The sequence below is a fragment of the Nematostella vectensis genome, chromosome 15 (genome assembly GCF_932526225.1).
Source record: "Nematostella vectensis chromosome 15, jaNemVect1.1, whole genome shotgun sequence".
Classification (NCBI taxonomy): domain Eukaryota; kingdom Metazoa; phylum Cnidaria; class Anthozoa; order Actiniaria; family Edwardsiidae; genus Nematostella; species Nematostella vectensis.
This window is the reverse complement of record NC_064048.1, coordinates 9,931,169-9,949,791: the sequence shown is the minus strand read 5'-3', so window position 1 is coordinate 9,949,791 and position 18,623 is coordinate 9,931,169. Positions and strand designations below refer to the sequence as shown.

Sequence of the window (18,623 nt, the reverse complement as noted above, 5' to 3'; positions counted from 1 at the left end):
AATACTAAAAAAATAGTCACCTTGTTTTCTCGTGTCCCCCTCCCCCCATACGGACTGCAACATATGGGTGTGGTGCTTATCAGCAGAATACTAATTCAAAAGAACAAGAGTCCTCACAAAGTAATTTATATGATTCCATATGTAAAACAGGGAACTTGGTTATCCCGGGCGCAGTGACCTTTCGTCAGAGATGGTCTGACTTTAAGGCTACTGCAGGAACCTCTCAATACCGGGCGATGACTAGAAACATCGAAAATGCCGTGAGTACAAACATGACTAACAGTTATCATACAGGCGAAGGCTGTGAGAATGGAATTATTTTTGATATTCTACAATATTATACACAGGCGAAGGCTGTGAGAATGGAATCATTTTTGATATTCTACAAGATTATACACAGGCGAAGGCTGTGAGAATGGAATCATTTTTGATATTCTACAATATTATACACAGGCGAAGGCTGTGAGAATGGAATTATTTTTGATATTCTACAATATTATACACAGGCGAAGGCTGTGAGAATGGAATTATTTTTGATATTCTACAATGTTACACACAGGCGAAGACTGTGAGAATGGAATTATTTTTGATATTCTACAATATTATACACAGGCGAAGGCTGTGAGAATGGAATCATTTTTGATATTCTACAATATTATACACAGGCGAAGGCTGTGAGAATGGAATTATTTTTTATATTCTACAATATTATACACAGGCGAAGACTGTAAGAATGGAATCATTTTTGATATTCTACAAGATTATACACAGGGATAGGCTGTGAAGATGGAATCGTGTTTACATTTCTACTATTTATTATTATAAACAGGGATTGGCTGTGAATCATTTTTGGTATTTTATATATTATCATACATTGAAAGGCTAGGTAAATGTTATTGGTATTCTGCATCATTTTATACAGGAAAAGGCCGCATATCATACATGAAAAAGGCTGTGAAAGTGGTTTCATTCGATATTCGATTTACGATATTTTATGCCATCATAAAGAAAATGGTAAAGCCGTTATCAAAATGGCAAATCTGTGGCACTAACTTATGTTTTTTGTGGGTATTCAGATCAGGCAAAGTCTTGGCGACATGGAGGCGCTCAGGAATATTAGTGTAACGCAGCTCAGGTCAGTTTAATGGTTAATTGAGCACTGAATTATATGATGTAACAATTACATGAGTGGAACCGTACCAATCAGGACAACTTGATAACAATGCGGGAGCTCAAATTTAATAATTCACATATAATTAATAGTTTAATAGCACGGATTCTGATAGATTTTTTTGTCTCGTGTCGGTTGAGTTCCGTCGCCCCTCCGGAAGTAAACTGGTGACAATGCGAGTGTCTAATTTAACTGTTTTGACCTTAATAAATTTGAGCTGGAAAAGGTCCATTGTGGCTATATAATTTTGATAACCGTTGGTCCTTGCTTACTTCACTTGCTCTGTAGAGAGGATAAAGCTACCAAGAAGACCACGACACAGGGATACCTGACAGCAGAGTTCAACCTGGCTATGCGTCACGCTGACGTGACAAGGCTACAGAAGTGGCGTGACATGGTCCGTGACACAGGACACTTGGGCGAACTTCCGGTCAAGAGACACTCTCTCCATCTCAAAGGTATTCCGAGGGGCTATTTGCAGTCCCTTTCTTTGCGTTTCTTTATTTCTTCAATGAATTTAATTCCGATATTGTAATATTAACCTAAAAATCACTTCTCTCTAAGTGTGCTTGCACAAAAGTGTCCTAAAATCAACCTATTCCGTGAATAAGTCCGGCATTTTTATGTAATTTTTTTTATGTAATTTGAAGATCGATTACTAGCCCAGAAGTTTGCCCAGCTATCTCTCATTCCCCCACCCTGACTCCGAACTCCAGGTCCAGAATTTTTCGAATGAAGGGGGGGGGGGGGGGGGGTGGGGTATTATAAGATCTATTGAATTCAGCTCCCATAATATAGGGGAACTAGCTTTTCCATACATTTGGCTTTCTGAATAAGATACCAATTCTTATCTTGGATGACAGTAGTTTATTTATCGAAGAAATGCTCAGGTTGTTTGCAATAAGGGTGTTTGCATATCCACAAGAAAGAACACTGTCTTGCTTCATGCATTCCTTTGTTCCAGAACTCCTCCATTTAATGGGAACTTTGCTAGAAAAAACGCAGCAAAAAAGATGATTTGCGGCAGTGTGCACCCATAATAGGCTATTTGCCAGTTTTTCGCCCTTGGCAGCGAGAGGTTAAAAAAGAAACACTCAATCCTCCTAGTAGATCCACCACCGATTTTTTTTCTAAATTATGATAGGCCAATGATTGCTGGAGCTGATGATTTCTAGAGCTCTTAGCAACTAATTATGTTTTTCTCTTTCTAGAGTTACAATTTCGCCAATCTGACATTCCACTTTCATACAACACGTGGCCATCCGGGTCGTACGGACTTCCTAAACCAATGACAGGGTGCCACGGTGATAAATGGAGGGAAGGATTCCGTTACCATGACACCGAGAACAATGATAACCAAAATAACCAATCAGCGATAAGCCACTTGGCGGGGAATGTCACGCTTCATGGTATTCGACAGGAGTTTTGTATCCACGAGGGAGGGGAGGGAGAGGAGCGTTTATGGCCTCAAGGACAGTACTGTATCTACAAGAAGGGCGCGTTATGCCCTGCAGGGCTTAATGAAGGTACATTATCATTACCACCTCAGGGCCGTAGCGGACATCGAAAAACTGGGAAAAGGGGATACAAGGGGATAAAAGGGGATACAAGTTTACGAAGCATCTGCTGTACGGAATCCTTTTTTTTCAAATAAGAAATATATTAGTTTTGGCAAAAACGACAATTTTTGGCTAAATTTTCTTGATATATGTTTTTCAAAAACAACAGTAGCAGAAATAAGTATCAAGAATTACCATAAAATGTGGGTAAGCTTGGAGAGGGAAAGAGAGGGTTTGGCTCTCAATCCTTTATTCATTTATTTTCAGAAGTGGAGAATCGACATAGCTGTAGCAAGCCTCGTATTTTAGGGGGTGGGGGGGCACGATATAGAAGCAAAAAGAAAACATTTGGGTCACAGCCACGCCCCTACTGGACATTATGATTTTTTAAAACATTTGGGGGAGCACGTGCCCAAAGTGCCCCACCCCCTACTACGGCCCTGTTAAAACGGAAAAGACGTAAATCCAATGCAAAATTTAGCCCAAACAGAGCAAATTACAAAACTGTTGTGTGAAAACTTGTCTTACCCTTTTTCATAATTAAGAGAAATTTCTTTCTACAGGATGGATTCGCTGGGACGATGAGAACTCCGATATCGATTTCCCCAACAGCGAGGGGGGTTCACTCCCTGAAGGGATCTACGGCGAAAACACTGTCATCTATTATTGTTGTGACGGCAGGGGGGACACGTCTACGCCCATTTGGCTGCCGTCAGGGGGTCCTTTCTACTTGATGACGTTCATATCCAAAACTTGTCAGACGGTTCATCGATTTAAGGTATCGGCAAGGAGGGGATTTTTGACGTGCTTCAAGCCTTCCATAAAAAGGAGAACTATTAAAAACTAAATACAATTAAAAAAAGTCCTGTAACGTAGAGGTTTTGAGCATATATTTAACCCTATTCAGACCGGGGGGGGGGGGGGGGCATTTGAGGCCCCCAGCACCTTTGGTCTGTAATAATTTTTGAACTAGTAGGGCTAGAGCATTGAAATTTGGTGACTTTTCCTAAAATTTATCTTGAATCAGTTTGGTGTAAATAAATTTTAGGTTTAATGACAACTAGGCAAAACGCTTTAAGTCGTTAAGATCAACGATAAATACGACGTGCTCAACGTAAATCCATGTCATATAGGCGTTTTATGCCATGTTTTGAAAAAAAACACAATAAAAATGTACATCTCTATTTTATGGGGGAGGGGTGGTGTGTTTTTGTTTTGTCAATTTTTGACCTTCTCGAAATATTCATATCCACCTGAAATCATTAATAAAACTTGATACGAAGAGGAAATATTGTCAAAAAGCTTCAGATTTTTCTACCCATTTTTTATTAATTAAAATAAATAACTTTTATTTAATCCAAGATGGCGGATCCAAGATGGCGGATGCTGGTATCACATAATTAGCTAAAAATCGCTGTTTTTTTTAACTAACATTTAAATTTGGTGACGATTCTTTGAAAATTTACGGTCAGAGGAAGCCCCAAAAAGCCCGGTCTGGATAGGGTTAATATAAATCATAGTGATTATGAGCATTTATTTGAGCATTTATGATTTGACCCATCTTGTTATAACCTTCATCATGAAGATGAACATCTATTTGCCAATATCGTCTCATCTCTGTCAATTCATCTTTTGATCTAATACAGTCAAACTGCCTTCACAAACGCCTTCACAATTTCTCTCAGCTTCTCGATTTGAGCCCGCGCTGCCTTATGTTTGCCACATTTTGGCGTTAGCTCGCAAAGCCAGCCGGGTAAAGTAACTACGACAGTACTTGAGCCCGCGCTGCTTAATGCTCGCTACATTTTTACTTTAGCCCTTGTATTCCGACATGACCTTCTCTACTCGACAAGCTCTATCGCTTCTACATGTCGCCTGTGTCGGTCCCTATAATAAAGTAGTGATTCTGAGCATGTATTTCAGGCGACACTAGAGTTCCGTCACTTTGATGACGAGGATCATGCAAACAGAAACCAGCACAGTGGCGCGGTGCCTTATGGGATTACAGAAGACAAGTATAACACTCGAATATACTACTGCTACTATACGCCAGGTAGGCGTGGCCCATTTACCTTATTTGGACACTGGACACTGACCCTCGCTCCTCCTAAGAGGGGGGGGGGGGGGGGGGACGATCATTCATGTACCTGTGAGCTAGAGCGTCCTCAACCCATGAATGGCTGCTGTCACTTCTCTATGATGTCTTCTTTTGTGACAGAAAACCAGGGGCCGCCCAGTCAGAGATTTCATATTATAAAAGACGAACATCTGATAACTCTTTCATAAGGATTGACCCACTTTTGGTGGTCGGGAGGGGTTTCCTTAGTTACGCGCCTTGCTTGAAAACAATTAAGCAAGACATCCCTTATTATCTCTATTTTCAGTTAATTGCGATTCAGACGATTTTGATGACCCCTCCTGTCCCGTGTGGCTACCGTCTGAAGAGCAGGGAACAAATAAGATGATGGTATGTCCTGATAAGAATATATTAGGGCCCCCGGATGGTCCCCCGAAATTTCGATGTGCTCGCATCGGCTAATGCTCGCATGAGCGCGCATTTTTTTTCGCCTAAAAATGCTCGGTCTCGCATAAAAAACGGGGTGCTCGCAAGCTCGTAAGTGCTCGCCTAAGACCATTCGGGGGCCTTATATTATCATCTAAGATTGAAGACGGCCAATCACGCCGCCATTTTATGCTCCCGCTCAAAGAATCCATTTCCATCGGCTAATTCAAGCAAGTAACCAATATATTTTCAATCAAATATCGCAGGTCCGTAGCCAGGGGGGGGGGGGGGGTGGGTTTGGACGGACCGCCCACCCGGCTTGAAGGTCCGCTCAGAGCAAACAAAAGTATATAACGTTTGGCTGGAAATATACCGTGCACATCAATATGTCTTTAAAAAAAAACTATAAAATTCTTTACAAGATTGATTGCCTAATGTTATAAGGCGAGTAGAGGGGTATACCGGAAATTTGGTCCTCTGAAATGGAAATACGAACCACCCCGCTCAAAATCCTGGCTACGGGCCTGTATCGTCAATCTCATATCAGACTTTATTCGCAGATTGTTATTTTGAAGTATCCTCGCAAATAAACCGTTGTATTTTCGATGATAAACAATAACAAAGAAGTGAGTGATCGCGAACTAGCCATCAACATCCATACCCCGCCTGGCCTCCGTCTACTTGATCCCAGTCCCCTCCCGCGCTAACCCCCTGCCAAGTCCCTCATTGTTATACCTTTTTTCAGGAATTCAAGGCTGATAGGAACACGCCGAACCACGCGTTTGCTGTGGGGAGTGGTGTGGGGCTACTACTGATGGGCACCACCGCCTTTTGCGTCATGCTAAAGAGATTCGTCACTCGATCGACGACGGTTTATTATTATTGAAGGTTACGCCTCTATCGGCTATACCCATGACACAGCATTAGCAACGATGGCGGAAACGCAGACGGCAATGGCAGGAAAATACACTGACACGTCAAGGAGCTAATCGTGACTCTGTCTGTTTATCTCATAATTATCCTCCCAAACTGCGTCGTGAAAGCTTCAAGTTTGACGGTCCAATTTCTTACTTTTTGGTTATTTTAACGCCCCGTTAAAAATATCCTTTGAGGCAAATACAAGGGAAAAATCTCAAAGGAAAACGTCTTAGTTAATGTTCTTTCAAAATTTTCAGGAGATTACAGGCTGAATGTTAATAAATATAAATTTCACACAAATATAAGATTTTTTTATAGCTAAAAGAGTATACTGTGCAACATTTTATTTAAATTAGTGTAGTCTTTAACTTGAAGATATAACCCATTACCATGGCAACACGGCATGCTTATAAACTATTGCATAAAGACATTCTTATTTTAGCATGGATCTCAATATAGAAATTCATAAAATCAAATAAATGCTGGAATAGAAATAGAGGATTTAATTTTAAATTTTCTTAAAAGAATCCACTCGCTGGTGATGTTGTTTGCTCACTTAAAGCCGCATAGTCAGACCAGTTTAGTTTGGGAGGGCCGACCAAAACCTCAAACCACAAAATAATATATTAGAATCCGCGCTATTTAATAGGTCATCCACTCTAAATTATCAGTCACACTCTCAAACTTTGAATAGACACACTGCTTTTACAATTTTGAAATTTTTTATGCGTTTTCCGTTAAAAATCATCGGAGATTTTTACGAACTGCGAAGTACACTGGTGACAATGCGGCTTTAAAGATGACCACTGTGTTATCCAATGCAAACTACTCCCTACCATTTGTTTTTCTTCAGAAGCAAATCACAAAATGGCAAGTCCTGTCTTATGACAACACAGGCGCCCAAAGTTCAGTGGTCTTCTCGTATGAAGCGCTTCGATACTAAAGTTTACATTTACATAGAAACTTTTTTTTAAAAAATAAAAGAATTGCTAGTCAATTTTGGTGTAAAATGAAGGCTTAAGTATCTGCGTCTTTTTCTTTTCCCATTTGAGCAGTTTTGGGAGTTCAGAGAAGGATCCGCCTCCGGGGGTCGGGGTATTGGCGGACCCTCCTCTGAACTCCCAAAACAGCTGAAATGGGAAAAAAAACGACACAAGCGACTTCTTGTACGACTTCAGCCTTTATTATACACCAAAATCCACTACCAATTCTTTTATTTTTTTAATTCGTTTCTATTTCCATATAAACCTTAGTATCGAAGCGCTTTCATACGAGAACACCACTGAACTTGGGGCGCCTGTGATGACTGCATGAATGCCCATCGCATCAGTTACCAAGGAAACCGCCCTTTTGCGGAAAAATTCTCTCTCTCGGGCTCTGATTCTAAGTGACGTACACAAGACGATTTTAGAATATAAAATTCCTTACCAATATGGGAAGCGACAACTTTTAGACGGTACCTGTAATTGTAATTCACAAATATCTTATAAACGGTATGAATACATACCATGCGAAAGCTGCCTTATTTACCCTAGTTGTGACTGGTATTATAATATCGTGTAAACTATTACTCCAATCCACGGGCAGAACTCAGTTAAGCGGAGATGACAATTATTCTAACATTAGAAAAGATTACATAGTAAGCAAGGACGAGGGAAAGAAAAAAGTGTACGAAGGCGTAAATGAAGAAGAGAACAAGACGAACAAGGAAAAGGTACGAGATTTGAGCAGATTTGAAGATCAACTAAGGAAACAATCGCTTATGAGAACTGTTGGAAAGGTTAACGGAGTTGTTGAACGTCAAAAGGAGTTTGGAAATGCTGTTGAAGAAACAAACGGACATGTGAACGCTTTTGATGAGCAACTTGGTAGAAATGACGAACGTGTAAACGTTGTTGATGGTCAACTTGGAGGAATAAAAGGACATGTGAACGCTTTTGATGAGCAACTTGGTAGAAATGACGAACGTGTAAACGTTGTTGATGGTCAACCTAGAGGAATAAACGGACATGTGAACGCTTTTGATGAGCAACTTGGTAGAAATGATGAACGTGTAAACGTTGTTGATGGTCAACTTGGAGGAATAAACGGACATGTGAACGCTTTTGATGAGCAACTTGGTAGAAATGACGAACGTGTAAACGTTGTTGATGGTCAACTTGGAGGAATAAACGGACATGGGAACGCTTTTGATGAGCAACTTGGTAGAAATAGCGAACGTGTAAACGCTGTTAATGGTCAACTTGGTGGATATTATAACCTTGTAGACGACGTCAACCGGCAACTTGGTAGGGACAACAAGTATGTGAGCAAAATAAATGGACAACTTAGTAAAAGTAGAAATAACGTGGACCATTTGAGTGTTTCCAGCGATAGACGCTTGTCTCGTGCTATAAACGAAAGTTGTACAATTAACGTGTTGTGTTTTGGGGACTCTTTGACTACCGGTAATACAGACTCCCCGATATACCACCCTTATACAACCAGACTGCAAGAATTACTCGACAAAAATACTGATCTAAGTGAAAGAAAAGTCCATGTTTGCGTTCATAACTTTGGCATAGACGGAGAGACAGTCCACTGGGGCATGAAATACCGACTACCCAGCCTACTAAAAGAATCGTACTTTGACTGGGTGGTGATACTTGGTGGGACAAACGATTTAGCGGTTCTTTACACCCAGAAGAAGAATCCCCCTATGAACAAGCGCGATCCACTTTCGGAGGACACTATTTCAAAAGACTTGAAGTACCTACACAAGCTTGCATTGAACGCGGGCTCAAGGACTGTCGCGGTTACTATACCCGGCAGGCTTTGCGAGTTGACGCCAAACTGTAGCGAACATAAGGTAGCGCGGGCTCAAATCAATGAGAAGCTGAGAGAACTTGTGAACGCGTCGAATGGAAAGGTAGTTTTAGTCGATTTGGACAAAAAATTGAGTTTACCAGAGATGAGACGATATTGGCAAATAGATGTTCATTATAATGACAAAGGTTATACGAAGATGGGTCAGATCATATATGGCGCATTGATGGATAAAATTCTCTTAAAATTAACACCACACACAGGGGCGTATCCAGGAGTTCCGAGGGGGGAGGCCTAGTCAAGGGTTTCAAGTTAGGGGGGGCCGGATTCATTGTGGTTCCCTGGATTTCCTTATACTTTTTGTTATTTATAAGCAAAACATCCGAAAATAGAGGGGGTGGGGTGGGGGTGGGAGGGGGCGCCCCTGACACAGTGTTGCGGTCTGACATATCAATCATATAAATGCTAATACACTCTTTATTAATAAGTACCTTTTTTATTAGAGCGTCCAGGCTGAGATTTCATCAGATTTTAAGAACATGCTAAGAAGATACCGAGGCTCAGATAGCAGCAACATTAGTCTAATGTGTTCTAAAATGCATTGTTAAAATGTGTTCATTTATAACAACCTTATTATGTTGCTATTGATCATTTGTGTAATTATCCTCCTAATAGCACCAATAATTAATTGGGTACTATATTTTATAAGCACTAAAATTTTTATCAGCCTTAAAATACTCCAAAAAAAGAACGGCCCAGCATCAACTGAAAATTAGACGTTCTTATAAAAAAAAAATGTATAGCACTCAAGGCGAGTGTTAAAGGTCTATTACAGAGTTTATATGAGGCCCGTACCCAGGGAAGGGGGGTGCACGGGGTGCCAACGCATCCCCCCCCCTCTCGCACAACGGTCGAAGGTCTACTTTCGGTTCTCTATAGACGTTTTGTAGACAAAACTATAAGGCATAAGCTTGATCACTCTAGTATGTAGTCAAATACGACAATAAACGTCCCGTGGAGATACTGCAAATACTTAAAAAATCACTTTTATTATTTTTTTTTATCGCGGGTGGTCAGATTTTGATAAGAGAACTCCCCCCCCCCCCCCCCCCCCCCCCAGGAAAACTTAGACTTAGGCTCACTTTTTCGGGCATGTTAAGTGAATCAGTGAGGTAAGATGTGCTCGACGGTCTTTTGGACAACAATTTAGGAAAAGTGAAAATGTGTTTTTAGTGAGTTATCCTTATCATAAGGTAATTTTGTATTCCAAAATATGTCAGTTTTTAAATTAAGTCATTTTTTTATCGTTTGAGAATTGGTTAATCGATTAAGCCATCATTCTGTATAAGACAGTTGATACTTCTTTTTGGTTTCAAATTGGAAAGCAATGGACCGCTAGGCAATGTTCCCCCGGTCTCAGATTGCATATCAACATTCACAAATTCAATATTCTCACATGTGTAAATGAGTGTACAAAAGATACACAATCGGCTAACTTGAGGTTGCAACTTAACTTGAATAATCTACTTTTAAATTTATTACATAGCTTTACCTTACATCTATGATTACATTTATGGGGACTTTTTTTATATTTACGATTTATATTACATTTATGGGTGCTTTTACATTTATTCAACTCTACGGTTTGAATAAAGTCAGAATTGTTCCGTAGCTTCGTGTTGTTGTGGCTGCCGTAGAATACTTTGGCGAACTGGAATACCCCGTCATGGTACCCCTGTTGTAAATTCTTTACCAGTGACGCCTGTCGGGTTTCAAAGTGTCTATTTTTGGCAACGTTTCTCCGAAACAGTATAAAACGACAACAAGAGACTGGCTACAAGGATCATTTGCTCGATCAACTGATAAGTTTGGATTTTCAGGTATTTCTTACATCCCCTATTTGCCTTTATTATACGCGTTTATTAGAACTGTTAGAACAGATGGATCGGTTTTTAATACAGGCCTTAATAATGAGCTTAGAGGATATGCGTTTTGCAAGTCGGTCCTAGTTAGGTTTTAGATAGACAGTCCAAATTCCTTTCCGCTGTTTCAAGTTAAGTACAGTAAATCGTTTGTAAGTATAAGCAATTTATATATCCAGCACATGATTTGAAACTAGGAGTCGTCCTCCACCGAAATATCTATCGTAAAATCGACAGGAAAGGACGGAAACGAACCAGACAGGAAATGGAATTAGACGCCTTTAGTCCTGTGATTGTGCATTTTTGGTTAGGACAAAACACTGACCCCCCGCGGCACCTTTAGGTAGAGTTTTTATCACTGTACATGTACAACTATCAAATAGAATCCGAAAAGATTACCAAACTATGCTTTCTTTCGAAAGCAAAATGTACTATTGTATCCCATCTATAACTTCAGCGTTCACGGTCCAGAACCCAAGACATGCTTTGTCTACCCTGGATACCCGAGGCTCTATAAACAAACAAACAAAAAAATACTTTAACCATCACTTATTCACTAGTCACTTGAAACCCCACTTGCATTGTCCTGGGAAAGGTTGGGGGATTCAATTTTAACCCTGAACAAAACTAAAGAAAGCCCTCACCCCCTAATGAAAAAATTGAAGTCAAATGCAAAGGGTACAACTAAATGCAAGGATGCCAACCCTCCAGCTTCCGACTGGAGTCTCCCGTTTTTTGGACCCTTCTCCCATCTTCCCGCTTTTACTAAAAAAGAGAATTAACAATTTGAAAATTAAAATCTAATTGTTATAACTGTCTCACCATGATGTAAATGTGCACCCCCAGTACCATCCCCCCCCCCCCCAAAAAAAAAACCTTCAAAGTCTAGGGGTTGGCATCTCTGTAAATGACATGGAAGGAAAAAAAGCCATATGAAATATTATGCCTTCACCTTTCACTCAAAGAATGGAAAAAGTCGTATTTATCTGGCGGTAGTTATCATTTGGCATTTATCACCTGGCACTTGCCTCAGTACATTTCACTATATAGCGTACCACTCAATAGCACAGTTATAGGGAAAAGTCTGGGAAAAGTGAGAGTTACATTCCTGGTGGTTTCTGTGTTTTCAAATAATCTGCAAATAAGACTAAGGCAAGATTGGAAAATTTTGCAAAACCTGCAAAACTTTGCTGTGTGAAAGTGAATGAATGAAAAAAAGTTTTAAGAAAGTAATACTCTTATCTATGGTTGGTAAAATGTTTGTTGACTATACCTTCTGTCATAGTATGGCTGATTCTGAGACCACTCCTATTAATGTCAGTGATGTCACATGCTCTCTTTGCCTGGAGCAGTACCAAGACCCGCGAGTTCTAGCCTGCCTGCACACTTATTGTCGGCACTGTCTGGAGAGTCTGGTAGAGCACAGCAAGGAATGCACAGTGTCTTGCCCCCAGTGCCGGGAAAAAATAGAGGTACAGTTGATAACATTTTGTCACAAACACAATATTTTAGTGGCCACCTACTGTAAACTCATCTAGTAAATAAGGTTGGAACTAAAGCGTGTAGTGTAAAGTTGTCTTGCTGCAATTAGATTTGCTTTGAATACCATTTTGTGCCCTAGTCCCCCTCTTAACTTTCTCCTTTCAAATACTAATGCTGAGAAGGATTTCAATTCAAATATTATGGTTGTTTTTTACAGATAAGTGTTGAAGAGGTAAAATGTCTAAAAGTGGATTTCATGCTAATTGATTTGATTGAAAAGATGTCGGTGGATCAAGAAAATAAAGGCGACATCTCTATCACTTGTGAAACCTGCCAAAGTGATGTTGCTACTGGGAGATGCGATGATTGCTGCGAGTTCATGTGTGAGTTCTGCATCACATGTCACAGACGACTTCTGCGAACAAAGCAGCATAAGATAAAAGGTATTAAAGAAGTTAAAGGCACTTTAAGTTGCAAGTCGCACTATTGCCCACACCACAGAGAAGAAAAGCTCACCCTGTTTTGTGACACTTGTGACGAACTGATTTGCCGAGATTGTGTAATCAAAGCCCACCAAACTCACAAATATGACTTCACAAGCAACATCATTGATAGAGAGAAAGAATTAATCAAGGACAAAATTGAAGAAGTAAAATCCAAGCAAGAGGATTTATCCCAAGAACACGCTAATGTCTTGAGTGAGAAGGCTCGAATAGAAGCACAAAGAAAGTCGTTAACGTCAGAAATTGATGAATTTATAGATGCCAAAGTCAGCCTTTTGGAAGAGATGCGCTCAAATCTAAAAGATGAGGTCTTTTCTGATTATGAGAAGAGAAATAAGCAACTTGATTCTCAGGAAGATCACCTCTCTATTTCCATCGCAAACTGCAATAGCTGTGTGAAGTTCGCAGAGCGTGTTTGTCAGGCAGGTCCAGGAAACGAAGTTGAGGTGTTATCATTGAAAAGGGAGGTCCTGTCACGACTATCAGATCTTGCAAATACCACCATCCAAGATGTGCTATTTGAAAGAATGCTCAATACCTTTAAGGTAGACGAGGATTTCTGGGAATCTGTGACAGAGAAAGCTTCTTTAAAAAGTGAAGTAATCGTTGACCCTCAGCAGTGCGTCGTTACCATGGGAAAAGGTTCAGAGCCTGGGATTATTTATTCCACTTTTGCACAGCAGCTCATATATTTTTACGTTGCTGTTAACGACAGTAAGAAGCAACGTTATGATGCGCCAGTGAGTGTCGAAGCTTATGTTCGAATGACATCGCACGAGCCAGATAAAGTGACCCCGTTGATTTTTAGAAAACTGCAATTCTTCCCTTTTGGCGCCTATGAATTCACGTACACGCCTCCTGATGACGGTGATTATGAATTGTCAGTTAAAGTAAATGGTGAGAATGTCAGAGGCAGTCCATTCAAATGGAGCGTGCGACCAGAGAGTGATCTGGTCAAAATGTTTGAGAAGCCTTCCAAATCTCTCTTACTGTTAAAGAAGGAACATGTCTCTTGGAGAGTCAAATTGCTTCGAGCAAGTTTTGATTCGGAGCTTGGAGTAGATCATAAATCAAGTGAGGGTCGGCAGATTTGGGGTCAGTCTTGTATCAAAACATTAATGGCTAATGAGCCAAATTATAACTTTAATTTTAAATGGAAGGATGGTGACGTGTTTGGTGTCTATCTAAGCAGGGATAAGCAGAGCGCAAGAATGATCATTAATTATGAGCGCACAGACCGGAGGAATATATTCATGGGAATCAACTTTCCCGTTTGCTTATATACCCATGGTCAGTGGTATCCACAGTTCGAGAAATAAAGAGGAACAATCTGAACCCTGAACTGTGCTTTACATGATTTGTGGCATGTAACCCGTTACAGGTTTTGTAGGATGGTACGAATTAAATGCTGCGATATATGCTAAAAGCCATACTGTACTAGGCCACACCTCGGCAGTAGCGGATCTAGGGGGAGGGTTTAGAGAGTTTAACCCCCCTTTGGGCTGCTAGAAAGCCAAATGTAACAAAAAAAATCACCCCCTCCCCCCTTTGTCATTGAGCCAAACCCCCCTTTAGCGAAAAGCTAGATCCACCCCTGCTCTGTTTACATTATACATTATTAAAGCTTAAAATCTAAAAAGAAGAAATAAGCTAACAAAAATAGTCGAGTTACAAAAACTTAAGAGTTAGAGTATATAAATGAAAATAGAAGGATTTAATGCTGTATTGTTGTTATCCCCAGGATAAAAGTAGGGATCATTATCATGTCTGTAGGATCGGTATCGTCTTCCACATATAATTGGGATTTTTTCTTGCACCTAAAACACGATTCTGCAATGTCATTCTCGAATTCGTTCATTTTTTTTTTGTACAGCTTTGATAAACATAGACAAAATTCAAATCAGGAGATCACAATAATTGTTTTTTGCAATCCCGATTGAATTGTGCAACCAATTCTATTGAGACTTATTATTATAGTGAGAGTTTCAATAACAAAGTTGTCATATACTGACCGGGATACCTGTGTCAGGAAGTAGACCGCTGTAAATAGTGTAGGCTCAGGTGACTCACATGTTCCGAGGCGAACGGCCTGTCAAGTTGTTGTTGGTTTATTATGGAAATTTCGTTTGCTAATTAAAGAATAACCAAGGTTATTATACGTGGCGACGAGAAAAAAAACGAAAATAAGTCAAGAAGAAGGCGCTAGTGGTAAATTGGGACCGAAGAAACCCGACGAAGGATCGAAAATCCGGTGAGTTTGTTCCATGAAATATGGCGACCGCAGCGTTGTATGGCAACCTCTTTGCTTTTGATGAGACCGAACACAATTGGACGGAGTTTATAGAAATATACGAACATTATTTTGCTGCAAACAAAATAACAGAAGACAAGTTCAAAGTGAGCATTTTGTGTGCCAACGTAGGCCCAAAAGCGTACCACATAATCAAAAGTTTGTGTTTACTGGAGAAACCGGCGGACAAAACATTTGAGTTTATCACCAAGGCAGTGAAACATCACTTTAAACCGAAGCTTTCCGAAGCGGGCGCGAGTCTTTACTTTAACTCGAGGATTAGGAGAAGTAATGAAAGTGTCGTGATGTATGTTGCGGAACTCAGGAGATTAGAAGTTCCATGTAATTTCGGAGGATTTCTAAACCGAGCCCTGAAGGACAGATTTATCGCTGGCATAAATGATGCAGAAATCCAACAGAAAATCTTATCCACACCAGATGGAGACCTAACATTCGATAAGGCTTTCCAGATCGCAGAGGCATATGAATCGGCACGCCGCAATGAAAAGAAATGCAGAAAAGTGTTGCACAAGAGGAGCCCTCAGTAAACCAAGTGCACTACTCCCAAAAGCCTAAAGGGAAGGGACGCCCCACTAGACAGAGGGGTAACTATGAAAACAAAAGGGAGCAGGTTAAGGGGTCCCAAAAGACACCCATGTCAGGAGACAAATCAGGGGGAGAATGTTACAGATGTGGAAATTCCCATGACCCACAATCATGCTGGTTTAAAGATCAGAATTGCTACAAATGTGGGAAGAAAGGCCATGCAAAAAGTGCATGCCGGTCCGGGGCTACCATTACCCATGTTGAAGAAGAAGTTTTCAGTGAAGATGAAGATAGTGAAGGGGGTCCCGAGGGAATGTATCACATTAGGAACCCAGGAAATAAAGTTCCACCAATCACTGTACACCTAGAAGTAGACAGGAGGCCAATTGAGTTTGAAATAGATACAGGGTCACCCTATACCTTAATTTCGGAAGAAACTGCCAAAACTCTGCCAAGTTTCCACAAAATGAAGTCATCTGAGTTAGACCTAACTTCTTTTACAGGACACAAATTAAAAGTCCTGGGAACTATTGAGACTGTTGTCAGTTACCATGGCAACTCATGCACCACCCCAGTTGTCGTTAGCTTAGCGTGATAAGTGTAAACCACCTCAAGGAAACCCTGACCCTAGAGACTGTGCTTGAAAGGCACCCAGATATTTTTAGGGACGAATTGGGGAAAATGAAAGGCACGCAAGCTAAGATTATTGTTGACCCCAGCGCAAAGCCACTTTTCTACAAACCGCGCTCACTCCCATTTGCTATGAAGAGCAAGGTAATTGCAGAGATTGACCGACTCGTGGAACAGGATGTGATAGAGCCTATCCGACATTCAGACTGGGCAGTGCCGGTCCCAGTACTGAAACCTAACGGTGAGATTAGACTGTGTGGGGACTATAAGGTCACTGTTAACAAGGTTTCCAAGGTCGAGCAGTACCCAATACCCACCTTTGAGGAGTTGACTGCTCAAATAGCAGGAGGAACTATCTATCATAAGCTTGATCTCTCTCATGCATATTCTCAGGTTGAACTTGACCCAGATAGCAGGAAGTTCACAACCATCAACACGGTGAAGGGTATGTTCCAGTATAAACGTCTGCCGTATGGAGTCGCCAGCGCCCCAGCGGCCTTCCAACGTGCCATAGAAGAACTGCTGCATGGAATACCTCAGGTAGCTGTATACCTAGATGATATCCTTGTGACAGGTGAGAGCACTGCTGAATCGCTTGAGAATTTAGAGAAGGTCCTAGCAAGGCTTGATGAGGCAGGACTGAGACTTAAGAGAGAGAAGTGTGTGTTTATGCAGGACAAGGTTGTATACCTGGGTCATCAGATTGACAAGACGGGCATATCTCCAGTCAAGGACAAGGTTGAGGCACTAGTTAAGGCCAAGACACCGGAGAATGTCACGGAACTGAAGGCATACCTAGGCCTATTGAATTACTACGGTAAATTCTTGAAGGGTCTGTCCCAGGTCCTTCACCCTCTGCACAAGCTCCTAGAGCATGGGGTGAAGTGGCACTGGGGACCAGAACAGCAAACATGTTTTGAACTAACCAAGAAGATGATTCTCTCAGCAGGACTTTTGGTACACTATGATACCGAAAGAGCACTAGTACTCCATTGTGACGCTTCCCAGTATGGCCTAGGCGCAGTCCTATCCCATATCATGGAGGATGGCTCCGAACGACCTATTGGGTTTGCAAGTCGCACCCTTAGTGATGCTGAGAAGAACTACAGCCAACTAGACAAGGAGGGAGCCGCCGCCGTCTTCGGGCTAAAGAAGTTCCACAAGTATGTGTTTGGTCGAGATTTTGATATAATCACGGACCACAAGCCATTACTGTCACTGTTCCATGAGGCGAAGCAGACACCGGTCATGGCATCGCCCAGAATTCCATATTGATGAGGGCATACCAGTACCACATGAAGTACAGAGCAGGAAATCAGCATGCCAATGCAGACTGTATGTCCCGACTGCCTTTACCTGTGAAAGCGCGTACTGAAGACAGAGTATTGATGATAGAAGAGTTAGAAGACTGATCTATCTTGACCTCAGAGCAGATCAGCCATTGGACAAGGAAAGATCCTGTACTCGCACATGTACATGATTACCTGTTACGCGGATGGCCGACAGATGACACAGATCCAGCCCTTACACCCTATCGCAAGAGGAGAGACGAGTTAAGCGTCCAAGATGGGTGTATCTTATGGGGTGCGAGAGTTATAATTCCACCCGATGGTAGAGATCAAGTCAAGCGAGAACTCCACTCTGCACATCCGGGCATCAATCGGATGAAGGCCTTGGCCAGGAGTTACGTTTGGTGGCCCGGAATGGATGAAGAGCTAGCAGAGATAGTGAGGAGATGTGATGTTTGCCAGGACCGGAGAAGAAACCCGCCATCAGCTCCATTGCACCCATGGGAATATCCCGATGGTCCCTGGAAGCGGATCCACCTAGACTACGGTGGGCCGGTCGAAGGTCACATGTTACTGGTTATAACTGATGCTTACTCCAAGTGGATTGAGACATACCTGATGAAGTCAACAACATCTCAAGCAACCATAGACAAGCTGCGTGAATGCTTCGCACGAAACGGTATTCCAGATGTTGTTGTATCGGATAATGGTCCTAACCTTATCTCGGAAGAACTGTCAACATTCTTCAGTAAAAACGGCATCCAGCACATCCCGGTTGCGCCAGTACACCCATCCAGCAATGGGCAGGCAGAGCGAACCGTGCAGACAGTAAAGGAAGGGATAGAGAGAACGCCTGGAAGAGATTTGACCACGAAACTGCAGAGATTCCTCTTCCAATACCGTGTTACACCTCACACGACAACCGGTCGTAGCCCAGCGGAACTGTTAAACGGCCGGAAGTTGAAAACAAGGTTTGACTTGTTATACCCTGCTCTCCGAGGTCGA

General features: G+C 41.5%; 2 protein-coding genes across 4 annotated transcripts in view; both read left to right on the top strand.

Annotated features, from left to right (window-relative positions):
- Window positions 1–18,623, top strand: part of LOC5514562 — a 47,784-nt gene that overhangs the window by 1,463 nt on the left and 27,698 nt on the right. For 2 of the 3 annotated variants that reach the window (XM_032384170.2, XM_048722674.1), the window contains exons 3-10: window positions 151–260; window positions 1,077–1,135; window positions 1,460–1,629; window positions 2,383–2,697; window positions 3,294–3,508; window positions 4,654–4,783; window positions 5,115–5,197; window positions 5,979–6,645. In XM_032384170.2, coding sequence (XP_032240061.2) covers window positions 151–260; window positions 1,077–1,135; window positions 1,460–1,629; window positions 2,383–2,697; window positions 3,294–3,508; window positions 4,654–4,783; window positions 5,115–5,197; window positions 5,979–6,119 — 1,223 coding nt within the window. In that variant the 3' untranslated portion in view covers window positions 6,120–6,645. Of the gene's footprint in view, window positions 1–150; window positions 261–1,076; window positions 1,136–1,459; window positions 1,630–2,382; window positions 2,698–3,293; window positions 3,509–4,653; window positions 4,784–5,114; window positions 5,198–5,978; window positions 6,646–18,623 lie in introns of those variants that run through there. The other variant, XM_048722675.1, reaches the window with a different exon arrangement.
- Window positions 10,769–14,289, top strand: LOC5498952 (tripartite motif-containing protein 45). The gene is made up of 3 exons (XM_048722666.1): window positions 10,769–10,836; window positions 12,164–12,350; window positions 12,578–14,289. Exons 2-3 carry the CDS (start codon window positions 12,165–12,167, stop codon window positions 14,180–14,182), a joined length of 1,791 nt encoding a protein of 596 aa, XP_048578623.1. The 5' UTR covers window positions 10,769–10,836; window position 12,164; the 3' UTR covers window positions 14,183–14,289.